Source organism: Budorcas taxicolor, chromosome 6, assembly GCF_023091745.1.
Source record: "Budorcas taxicolor isolate Tak-1 chromosome 6, Takin1.1, whole genome shotgun sequence".
In the NCBI taxonomy this organism is placed as follows: Eukaryota; Metazoa; Chordata; class Mammalia; order Artiodactyla; family Bovidae; genus Budorcas; species Budorcas taxicolor.
The window spans coordinates 112,670,880-112,683,303 of NC_068915.1; the positions used below are offsets into that span (position 1 = coordinate 112,670,880).

At 50.3% G+C, this 12,424-nt stretch overlaps 1 protein-coding gene across 1 annotated transcript in view; it reads right to left on the reverse strand.

The window, feature by feature from the left end:
• Window positions 1-1,804: 1,804 nt before the first annotated feature.
• Window positions 1,805-12,424, reverse strand: part of LOC128049709 (epididymis-specific alpha-mannosidase-like) — a 42,520-nt gene continuing 31,900 nt past the window's right edge. The window contains exons 14-19 of the mRNA XM_052642019.1: window positions 11,220-11,330; window positions 10,950-11,142; window positions 9,873-10,010; window positions 8,332-8,444; window positions 3,780-3,900; window positions 1,805-1,902 (exon numbers count right to left, since the gene is read on the reverse strand). Coding sequence (XP_052497979.1) covers window positions 1,805-1,902; window positions 3,780-3,900; window positions 8,332-8,444; window positions 9,873-10,010; window positions 10,950-11,142; window positions 11,220-11,330 — 774 coding nt within the window. The remainder of the gene's footprint in view (window positions 1,903-3,779; window positions 3,901-8,331; window positions 8,445-9,872; window positions 10,011-10,949; window positions 11,143-11,219; window positions 11,331-12,424) is intronic.

The window sequence follows — 12,424 nt, forward strand, 5'->3', positions numbered from 1 at the left end:
TCCAGAAGCTGGGACAGAGGTGTGGGACACATTATCCCACACAGACTCAGAAGGCAGCTGCCCTGCTGACCCTTTGATCTGGTCTTTTCTATGGCTTAACACACCCAGTTTGTGGCTTTCTGTTATAGTAACCACAGGAAACCATTATACGAATATCTGTTGACTGATTGATCACTCTCTAGGTTAGGTATAACTTGCACACAATTCCAGATATTGAATTTTGTTATCATATGTTTTATCATCATCAAACACATATTGTGTAGAAACCCTGGCATTAAAGAAAAGCCAGTGAAGCACCAATACGAAATTCCATATAGTGGCTACCTTACATAGTGGGGTGTGTGAGATCCTGATACAGTGTGATATGGTATCATAGACGGCTTCTAATATACTAGAAAATTTACCAATTCTGGACATTCTTCTAAACATGATTCCACAGTATGCATCTTTCGTGTCTGCCTTTCTTCACTAAGTACCGTGTTAGGAGATTCTTTGTTCTTCTTAAGGTGGTGTAACGTTATGACCAACCTAGACAGCATATTAAAAAGCAGAGACATTACTTTGTCAACAAAGGTCTATCTAGTCAAAGCTTTGGTTTTTCCAGTAGTCATGTATAGATATGAGAGTTGGACTGTGAAGAAAGCTGAGCGCCGAAGAATTGATGCTTTTGAACTCCGGTGTTGGAGAAGACTCTTGAGAGTCCCTTAGACTGCAAGGAAATCCAACCAGTCCATCCTAAAGGAGATCAGTCCTGAATATGCATTGGAAGGACTGATGCTGAAGCTGAAACTCCAATACTTTGGCCACCTGATGTGAAGAACTGACTCATTTGAAAAGACTCTGATGCTGGAAAAGATTGAAGGCAGGAGAAGGGGATGACAGAGGATGAGATAGTTGGATGGCATCATCGACTTGATGGACATGAGTTTGAGTAAGCTCCGGGAGTTGGTGATGGACAGGAAGGCTTGGTGTGCTGCAGCGCATGGGGTCGCAAAGGGTTGGACACGACTGAGCAACTGAATTGAATTGAATGGTGGTGTAATAGTCCACTGTGTACATAACGAAAGTTTTCCAGTATCTAGGTATCTTAGATGGGCACTTGAGTTGTGTCGACCTTTGGTCATTGAGAATAATGCTGCTGTGTATATGCATGAAATAGCTTCTGGTGGTTGAATGCTTTAAACCTTTGGGCACACTCCTAGGAGAGGAAGTTGCACTTTTCTTATCATTAATAATTCTCATACTAAATGTCCTCCATTTCACATGCTGTGGTTTTCTTTCATCTTTTGGTGGCCCGAGTTTCAGGGCCTTCTTGCTGGACAGGTGTGCCTGGGGCAGGGGAAGAGTCTGGGGTTGGACTCCCAGCTTGATCCACACACCAAGCTGGCACAGAAGCTCCCTTCACTGTACAGTAGGCAGAGCCAGGCCCTTGCAAGGGTGTTGCCACCCTGAGGTGGGTGCCCAGCATGCAGTAATGGACTTGCTGAGATCTGGCAAGGTTGCAGGCCTTTTGGTGTCACTGGGGATTATTCCTTCTGTCTTTGGGAGAACTTTCTGGCTTTGACTCTTGCAAGTGAAGCAGGAGTGTGAGCGTGTGTGAAGCTACCTTCTGTGACAGGAGAGGAGAGAGAGGGCTGGCTCCAGTGGGCAGAGGAAGACATAGGTCCTTAATGCAATTTTATTTAAGAAGTCAGAACACCGCCTATCCATCCATTTCCTGCCCTTAGCCCACCAGATTGGCAGCTTTCCCCTCATCCCTCTAGGCTGCTTTCCTGTGTCCTGGGAGCAAGAATCTGCCAAGGGCTCAGTGCTCTTGAAAGTGAATGAAGAACGTCCGGATCTCCTTCGGGTAGATGGTGACCTCGGGGCTTCCTGGCGATGGCGAGGGCCGACTGGAGTTGCCTGGGAGCAGAGAGGGTCTGTCCAGCACGGCCCCTGGACCACCTGCTTCCCCAGGTCCCCTCCTCCCAGAATCCCCCTGGCAACACAGCTCCTGCTGCGTCTGTAGCTCCCACTGTGGTCACAGCCTTCAGCGGTCCCCTCTTGACAGGACTCCACTTCTGGAGGGCCTCTTTCATTTCTGGCCTCCCCTGAGGGCACAACACTTTGAAGACATGTACAGGGGTCCTTGCCCCACTTGGCCTCATATTTCCATGGGTTGCAGCACCATATATGTGCCTAAGAGCCTTCTCACTGAGGCCATGAGGGGGCCCTGCCCTTGATCTCAATGGGCTCTCCTTAGACACACCCTGGGGTTTAGGCTTCATGCTTGGGATGGAAGTATTTCATCCATTCATCCACACCTGCTGCCATCCATCTGTCCATCCATCCATCCCTGAATCCAATTCTTCCACCCATCTATTGTTGTCACTGCATCCAAACTTCAGTCTTCCATCAACCATCCAACTTCTTTCCATCCATCCTCTCGTCTATCCACCCATGCATACATCATCCATCCATGTTCCTTCCTTCCTTCCATTCATCTTTCATCCATCCATTATCCAACCATGTATCTTCCTGCATCCATACTTTCCTTCCTTCCTTACATCCTTTTTTTCCAACTAAATACCCTTAATTCCATCAGTCTACAATACGCTGGCTAGGTGTCTACCAAAATCACTGCAGATGGTGACTGCAACCATGAAATTAAAAAACACTTGCTCTTTAGAAGAAAAGTTATGACCAACCTAGACAGCACATTAAATAGCAGAGACATTACTTTGCCAACAAAGTTCTATCTAGTCAAAGCTTTGGTTTTTCCAGTAGTCATGTATAGATGTGAGAGTTGGACTGTGAAGAAAGCTGAGTGCTGAAGAATTGATGCTTTTAAACTCTGGTTGTTGGAGAAGACTCTTGAGAGTCCCTTGGACAGCAAGGAGATCAAGCCAGTCAATCCTAAAGAAATCAGTCCTGAATATTCATTGGAAGGACTGATGCTGAAGCTGAAACTCCAATATTTTGGCCACCTGATGTGAAGAACTGACTCCTTGGAAAAGACCCTGATGCTGGGAAAGATTGAAGGTGGGAGGAGAAGGGGACAGCAGAGGATGAGATGGTTCGATGGCATCACTGACTTGATGGACATGAGTTTGAGTAAGCTCTGGAAGTTGGTGATGGACAGGGAAGCCTGGTGTGCTGCAGTCCATGGGTTTGCAAAGAGTCAGACGTGACTGAGTGACTGAACTCAACTGCAGTGTCTACCTACATACCCAGACTATGCTGTGGTGCAGTAGATAAAGAAGAGATAAACAGGTCAGAGCCAATTGATGAAGGAGGAGCAGAGGAGGCACCTGGCTCAGACATGAACCTGAGGGAGCCTGACTAGGAGCTGGTCCAGATGAAGATCAAAGGCAAACCAGGTGGAGGGGGGAGCAATGGTAAACGCTGGGAGGCAAGAAGTAGCCTGGGATTCACAGGAGTAAATGTCGGGTGTGCAGTGTAATGCACACCATGGAGGGTATCACAATCCCTCGGGGTACACATGCAAATCTTGGGTTTATCTAGACCTGGGTGGCATGTGTGGTCTTGAACACACATGTGCACAAACATTCACATAGCCACACACACATAGACACATACATTCTGTGTGGAGCCCTGGCAGAAGGAAACTGAACTGGAACTTAAGAGTCTACGATCTTCTTTGGTTGATTCAGGAAGACTGAGACCCAGAGAAGGAGGATGGTCAGCTCCAGGTCACACAGGACTTAGGGGCAGAGCTGGGGTCTGGCTGGGGGTCAGCCTGGGGACCCGGGGCAGGGTCAGGACCAGAGCATCCGAACCTCTGTGGCGGTGAGGGTCCCCCGTGCTCCAGGTCCAGCGATACATCTCGTTCACATCCCAGGTCCCTGTGAGTGAGCGCTCTTCCACAGACACCATGGAGCCCAGTCCCCTCAACACAGACTGCAGGACAGAGCACAGGGAGGGGTGAGCACCCGGACCCCAAATCTGAGCAGAGAATTCGACAGCAGCAGGGCGGCCGCACCAGGGCCCACGGCCCAGCATCCCCCACATTCATTGTAGTGCAAGTCCGTGCAGGAGGAGGGGCAGTCCCATTTTACAGATGAGGAACTGAAGCTGGGGTGGGGGGTGGTGGGGAGCTGACCACCCAGGGCTGAGGTGGATCAGGACTCCCAGCAGGTGACAGGCACGTTGAGCCACTCCAACATCGAGTGTCTGTCTCTCCGTGATGCTCCCAGGAGCCCTGCACGGCCCTGGCATGATGTCAGTTATGTTCCGCATCCCCTTGCCCCGAATGAGCATCAAACCAGCCTCCAGGCTGAGAGGGGAGGTGGGTGAACACTCTTCCTGGGAAGGAAGGACAGGCAGCTGCCCTGAGAGCAGGGGTTGTTTTGCAGGAGCTTTCCTGACCTGGGTGAGGGGAAGGCATGGAGGGCAGGCTCCCTGTGCTGCTTCTATCTGCCCTCTGCCTTTACATCTGCTCCTGAGGGCCATGCAAGCTTGAGAGGACAGGGGTCTGGGACACTGACGCCCATCAGGTGTGCTAAGTGCCAGGCACCTGTGTGCACACAGTCCCACCCCAGCCTCTCAGCATCCCTGTGGGCAAAGACTCTCTCCTCCCCATTTACAGGTGAGGAGACTGAGGCCCAGAGCCCATGGGCCCATGAAGCCCAGAGGAGGCATGCAGACTTGCCCCTGGACTGTGTGACTCTGATCGCCCACTAGAGAGTCTGTGCAAGAATCTGTTCACTTTCTTATTAAGCATTTAACTTCTGTGTTGTGTAAGAAGATGTACTACAAGAAAAAATGATAAACAAAATACATATGTGCTACATGATGGTAAATCCAGAAGACCACTGTGAGGGAGGGTGACGGACTCCCAGTTCCTTTGTGAGACCACCCTGATGCGGTGTTTGCCAGGTGCCATCTGAGTCTGGAGCAGTGGCTGCACTTTGCTGGAGCAGCCGTGAAGAGATACCCCACGCCCAAGGTAAGAGAAACCCAAGTAAGATGGTAGGTGTTGCAAGAGGGCATCAGAGGGCAGACACACTGAAACTATACTCACAGAAAACTAGACAATCTAATCACACTAGGACCACAGCCTTGTCTAACTCAGTGAAACTAACCCATGCCCTGTGGGGCCACCCAAGACAGGCAGATCATGGTGGAGAGGTCTGACAGAATGTGGTCCACTGGAGAAGGGAATGGCAAGCCACTTCAGTATTCTTACCTTGAGAACCCCATGAACAGTATGAAAAGGCAAAATGATAGGATACTGAAAGAGGAACTCCCCAGGTCAGTAGGTGCTCAATATGCTACTGGAGATCAGTGGAGAAATAACTCCAGAAAGAATGAAGGGATGGAGCCAAAGCAAAAACAATACCCAGTTGTGGATGTGACCAGAAATAGAAGCAAGGTCCAATGCTGTAAAGAGCAATATTGCACAGGAACCTGGAACGTCAGGTCTATGAATCAAGGCAAATTGGAAGTGGTCAAACAAGAGATGGCAAGAGTGAATGTTGACATTCTAGGAATCAGTGAACTAAAATGGACTGGAATGGGTGAATTTAACTCAGATGACCACTATATCTACTACTGTAGGCTGGAATCCCTCAGAAGAAATGGAGTAGCCATCATGGTCAACAAAAGAGTCCAAAATGCAGTCCTTGGATGCAGTCTCAAAAATGACAGAATGATCTCTGTTTGTCTCCAAGGCAAACCATTCAATATCACACTTATCCAAGTCTATGCCCCAACCAGTAATGCTGAAGAAGCTGAAGTTAAACTATTCTATGAAGACCTATAAGACCTTTTAGAACGAACACCCAAAAAAGATGTCTTTTTCATTATAGGGGACTGGAATGCAAAGGTAGGAAGTCAGGAAACACCTGGAGTATACAGGCAAATTTGGCCTTGGAATGCAGAATGAAGCAGGGCAAAGACTAATAAGAGTTTTGCCAAGAAATTGCACTGGTCATAGCAAACACCCTCTTCCAACAACACAAGAGAAGACTCTAAACATGGACATCACCAGATGGTCAACACCAAAATCAGATTGATCATATTCTTTGCAGCCAAAGAAGGAGAAACTCTATACAGTCAACAAAAACAAGACCAGGAGCTGACTGTGGCTCAGATCATGAACTCCTTATTACCAAATTCAGACATAAATTGAGGAAAGTAGGGAAAACTGCTAGACCATTCAGGTATAACCTAAATCAAATCCCTTGTGATTATACAGTGGAAGTGAGAAATAGATTTAAGGGCCTAGATCTGATAGATAGAGTGCCTGATGAACTATGGAATGAGGTTCATGACATTGTATACGAGACAGGGATCAAGACCATCCCCATGAAAAAGAAATGCAAAAAAAGCAAAATGGCTGTCTGGGGAGGACTTATAAATAGCTGTGAAAAGAAGAGAAGTGAAAAGCAAAGGAGAAAAGGAAAGATACAAGCATCTGAATGCAGAGTTCCAAAGAATAGCAAGAAGAGATAAGAAAGCCTTCTTCGGTGATCAATGCAAAGAAATAGAGGAAAACAACAGAGTGGGAAAGACTAGAGATCTCTTCAAGAAAATTAGAGATACCAAGGGAACATTTCATGCAATGATGGGCTCGATAAAGGACAGAAATGGTATGGACCTAACAGAAGCAGAAGCTATTAAGAAGAGATGGCAAGAATACACAGAACTATACAAAAAAGATCTTCATGACCCAGATAATCACGATGGTGTGATCACTCATCTAGAGCCAGACATCCTGGAATGTGAAGTAAAGTGGGCCTTAGAAAGCATCACTACGAACAAAGCCAGTGGAGGTGATGGAATTCCAGTGGAGCTATTTCAAACCCTGAAAGATGATGCTGTGAAAGTGCTGCACTCAACATGCCAGCAAATTTGGAAAACTCAGCAGTGGCCACAGGACTGGAAAAGGTCCGTTTTCATTCCAATCCCAAAGAAAGGCAATGCCAAAGAATGCTCAAACTACCGCACAAATGCACTCATCTCACATGCTAGTAAAGTAATGCTCAACATTCTCCAAGCCAGGCTTCAGCAATACATGAACCGTGAACTTCCTGATGTTCAAGCTGGTTTTAGAAAAGGCAGAAGAACCAGAGATCAAATTGCCAACATCTGCTGGATCATGGAAAAAGCAAGAGAGTTCCAGAAAAACATCTATTTCTGCTTTATTGACTATGTCAAAGCCTTTGACTGTGTGGGTCACAATAACCTGTGGAAAATTCTGAAAGAGATGGGAATACCAGACCACCTGACCTGCCTCTTGAGAAACCTATATGCAGGTCAGGAAGCAACAGTTAGAACTGGACATGGAACAACAGACTGGTTCCAAATAGGAAAAGGAGTATGTCAAGGCTGTATATTGTCACCCTGCTTATTTAACTTCTTTGCAGAGTACATGATGAGAAACGCTGGACTGGAAGAAACACAAGCTGGAATCAAGATTGCTGGGAGAAATATCAATAACCTCAGATATGCAGATGACACCACCCTTATGGCAGAAAGTGAAGAGGAACTAAAAGCCTCTTGATGAAAGTGAAAGAGGAGAGTGAAAAAGTTGGCTTAAAGCTCACCATTCAGAAAACGAAGATCATGGCATCTGGTCCCATCACTTCATGGGAAATAGATGGGGAAATAGTGGAAACACTGTCAGACTTTATTTTTGGGGGCTCCAAAATCACTGCAGATGGTGACTGCAGCCATGAAATTAAAAGACACATACTCCTTGGAAGAAAAGTTATGACCAACCTAGATAGCATATAAAAAAGCAGAGACATTACTTTGCTGACTAAGGTCCGTCTAGTCTAGGCTATGATTTTTCCTGTGGTCATGTATGGATGTGAGAGTTGGACTGTGAAGAAGGCTGAGCGCCAAAGAATTGATGCTTTTGAAGTGTGGTGTTGGAGAAGACTCTTGAGAGTCCCTTGTACTGCAAGGGGATCCACCAGTCCATTCTGAAGGAGATCAACCCTGGGATTTCTTTGGAAGGAATGATGCTAAAGCTGAAACTCCAGTACTTTGGCCACCTCATGTGAAGAGTTGACTCATTGGAAAAGACTTTGATGCTGCTAGGGATTGGGGGGAGGAGAAGAAGGGGACAACAGAGGATGAGATGGCTGGATGGCATCACTGACTCGATGGATATGAATCTGAGTGAACTCTGGGAGTTGGTGATGGTCAGGGAGGCCTGGCGTGCTGCGATTCGTGGGGTCGCAAAAAGTCAGACATGACTAAGCGACTGAACTCAATTGATCTGAGTCTGGGTAGTCACACCAGGGTTTGTCTCCTGAGGGTGCCTCCTCCTGGGGGCCTGTCTCAGTGATGTCGGAGTGGGACATGGGAAGGGCAGGTTACCCGCAGGTTCACCGTCACAGGCCGAGACAACACCGGGTCCTGGTCCACCTCATACAGGTGCTGGAGCCGCAGCAGGACACGGTGGAGGTCTGCCTTGGCCTCGTCCTTTTGGTCTTGGGGACAGAAGGAAGGTGGCATGAGGACACAGTCTTGGCCTGGCACTTTGCACTCTCACCTCCCTTTCACATCTTCACCCTCCCTCGGAGGCAGCTAACACAGCCCCACTTTGCAGATGACCAAACAAGGCTCAGAGAGAGGCAGGCACTTGCCCAGACACACAGCTGGTGTGCATAAAGGAGGGGGGAGGACTCCAACCCAGGTGCAGCCAAAGTGGTCACCTCCCACCACCCACACTGGGGCCGTTGCTGAAGTGTGGAAAGTCTTCGTTCTTATTCACTGGTGAGGTCCTCATTGGGCCTGTCCCTCCAGCCTCCTGTTCTCTGGAAGATTCTCTCTGCCTCAGCCCCTGTGAAGCGGGGTGTCCTTGTAACCCTGAAGATGAGGCACCATCACAAATGTGACTGTACACAGTCCCTGCAGTGTTATTTCTGCCACCAAGACATAGGAAACGTGTTATAATACAGCCTCCATCTTCTGGTCCTTTGAGACCAGATGAGGAGGGCAGTCCTGCCAATCCCACAGAACACGGGGACAAAATGACCTATGCTGTGGGAGAACAGTGATGCCGTGGGCTCCTTGTTACTGCAGCCTAAGAGGTCTGCAAATTCTCTTCTCTCCATTCGTAGAGCCAAGGTTAGGGACTGGAGCTCTAGAATCAGGGAAGGACTTCTCGGTGCAGAACTTGAAGTTGACGAGCATAATGGTGATGAAGATGGTGGTGACAATAATGATAATGATGTCAGTGATCATGCTGGTGGTGATTCCTTGAGGTTTCAAGCAACATGAGGGGCAGCAGGCCTCACCGCATCCCTTGTGGCTGTGGCTCCCCTGGCTCAGTCTATACCAATCTCTCTCTAACAGGATGGACTTGACCAGCCCAGCCACTTTCATCTACAGAGTTGAGCCAGCAACTCAGCAACACCCCTCTATCAGGAACAAAGATGACCTTTGGCTTCTGCCTCTTTTTCCTCCTGCTCATTCCACAGACACTTACACTGGAGGGTGACAGCCCTTGGTGGGTCTCTGAGAGCAGAAGGCAGATTGAGGCATAGTGAGCCATGCCATTGAGATACATGCAGTGTAACAGAGCAGGTACGGTGGAGCAAACACCTTGGTGATATGAATAATGGGTACCTGGCAGTTGTTTCCTCCTCCAGGAAGCCGTCCCTGATCACCTGCTGGGGGCTTCCCTCTGTACACAGTCACTGCATCTGTTATTATCCAGACCCACCTTGTTCCTGCTTGCTGAGTGACCTGCCTCCCTGTGGGCCTCAGATCCCTCATTGGGCAGATAAGGAAACCAGGTGACCTCACAGAGCCTGGACGACTCTGAGGAGGGCCCTTTGTCTGGTGAAGGGTTTGGGGACTGGGCTGACATGGGGAGGCAGGAGTGAGTCTGGACACCTGAACACCTGCTGCACCTTTCTGGAGAGTATGCAGGTGCTCTGTGTGGTTTGAGCTGTACTTCCAGCTGGGGATGCTGAGGATCTGCAGGTGGACGCCTGGGGGCAGCGTCACAGCCTTTTGCTTCCAGGGATCTGAGCCACGTGGGGCAATCTCTGAAAGGCAGATGGACAACAAGGAGATGGGCCAAAGTCTCCTCCTGACTCTCACAGCTTGCCACACTAAGTGCCCCACTTCATCTGATCTCACTCCCTCCCACCTGTGGCCCACACGGCAGGCAGCCTGAAGCACCTGTTGGTGCAAAGGCCCCAGCCTGCCTTGAATCTCTGGTCCAGTCAGTTCAAACTGCAGACTGGGAGATGGGAGCAGAGAGAAGACGCCATTTCTTCAAGAACTTGCAGGAAGTTCACACAGAGACCTGCTCTATGAACTAGGTCTCAGACGCCAGCTCCTGTGCTGTCATCTATCGCTGCCTCTGCTCAGAGGGACTCAGCCGTCCTCCTCCAGGAGATGCTCTGTTCAACTCTGGGCTCCAGCTGGAGCCGCCATCTCTTGACAACTCCCAGGCCTCAGTGGTCAGGCTTGGGTAACATGATTTGATCTGGGCCAATCAGAACCTCTCCCTGGCATCTCTGCTCTTGAAACAGGAGTCTCAAGACTCCTTCCCTGGGGCTTCCTTGGTGGGTCAGACGGTAAAGAAACTGTCTGGAATGCAGGAGACCCGGCTTCAATCCCTGGATCACGAAGATCCCTGGAGGAGGAAATGGCAACCCATTGCAGTATTCTTGCCCAGAGAATTCCTTGGACAGAGGAGCCTGGTGGGCTACAGTCCGTGGGGTCGCCAAGAGTCAGACACAATTTAGCGACTAATACACACACACACTCAGCTGTATGACCTTTAACGAGTCATTGAACCCTCTTTGCACCTCAGCTTGCTCACATTTAAAATGAGAGGCCTGCATCTGAGGCCCCTGGTCACTTCCTGCCCCATAGTAGCCCAGATCCCTGCGGGCACCAGCTCAGCCCCAGTGATAGACAGGTCAGCTCACCCAGGGCAGTGATGACAGGTGCACTGAAGGGACCCCTCACCTCACCGTTCATCTCTCTGAGCATCACGACAGGCCGGTGCTGCAGCGCCAGCCCACTCCTCTGGTGCAGACCACTGGTGAGGGCCCTGGATCCCAGAAGGAGCCAGAGCACTGGGTGGACGACCGAGGTGTTGTTCAGTGTGAGGTTGTTGCCCAGGGCATCCTTGTCATTGTTCCACAGCCGCCGGTGGAGCATGACCTGCAGGGGACAACTGTCTGACTGGGCCTGCCTGGGCCCTGGGGTCCCCGAGAGTGACCAGCAGGGCCTCCTCCTACCTCCACCTGCCCGTTCCTTTGGCTGGAGACGCCGTGTGCCTGTGTGGAGTGCAGCACCAGCCTGCTGCGTCTGTCCTGGATGAAGGCTGATTGGACCATGGGGTAGTAATTCTGTGGACAGAAACATTGGCAGGTTGGTGGTGGGGGCAGTGGGCCAGGTGAGCCAGCAGGTCCGGGGTCTCCCTCTGGCCCCAGGTGGCCTCCTGCATGGGCGCAGCAGCAGCCCAGGGTGGTGTGGTAGTGAGGGGAGGGGCTCGGACTTGTGAGATGGACACACTTGGATTCAAATCCAGCTCCACTGCTTCCTGGCCTTATGCCCTGGGGGACTCAGCCTGCCAAGCCTCAGTTTTCACATCTGTAAAATGTGCCCCCAAGGTCCCCCTAGTGCAGGGAGAGAATGAGACATTTGTGCCCATCCAGCCTGGGATGCCCCCAGCCAGTGGTTCCCAAGTAGAAAGGGGCTGGTGTCTGGGCTGGAAAGGGCTCATACAATCTTTTGTTCTATTTGTTTGTTCTATTGGAGCAAAATGACCTGCGTTGATGGTCCTGGACTCTCTGGATCCCAGACCACAGTGGGTGAGGACCAGCCACAGAGATGAAGGGACAGAAGCTCACGGAAGACACAGCAGGGAGGAACCACACCCCTTCTCAGGGCCCCGGTGGAAGGAGAGACAACTAACAGGGACAGAGGCTCAGGAGGCGCCCAGCACGGCGCTGCCCCTGGATCATCCCAGCACTCAGCACAGATCTGGGGGAGGTCACTGGCTTCCCAGGAGAGCACCAAGGCCCAGGGACACCCTGGGACGCACCCAAGGTCACGCTGATGGAGGGCAAGGCCCTGGGAGCTGATTGAATTTGGAATTCAGCCCCTGCTCAGCTCTCCCTGGAAGGCAGGCTGTGGCTCAGCTCAGAGCAGCCAGGGAGGGTCACACCCTATTCAGGCCTAGACAATTACCATGTGCTTAATCCTCAAGCAACCCCCAGTAGGTCACCCATTGACCGAAGAGAACCTGTGGGGCACCCAGGAAACCTCAGGGACACACCTCATACGTGGTGGCTCCAGAACTCTGAGACCAGGTCTGAACACGCCTGGGCCACAGGCCTGAGGGGCAGACACCCTAGGGGAGATGCTCTGGAGCTTAAGGGATCTCTCCTGCCTTCTGAAAACCTGCCATCAGGACTCTATCTCTGGCTGCTGTGCCCCC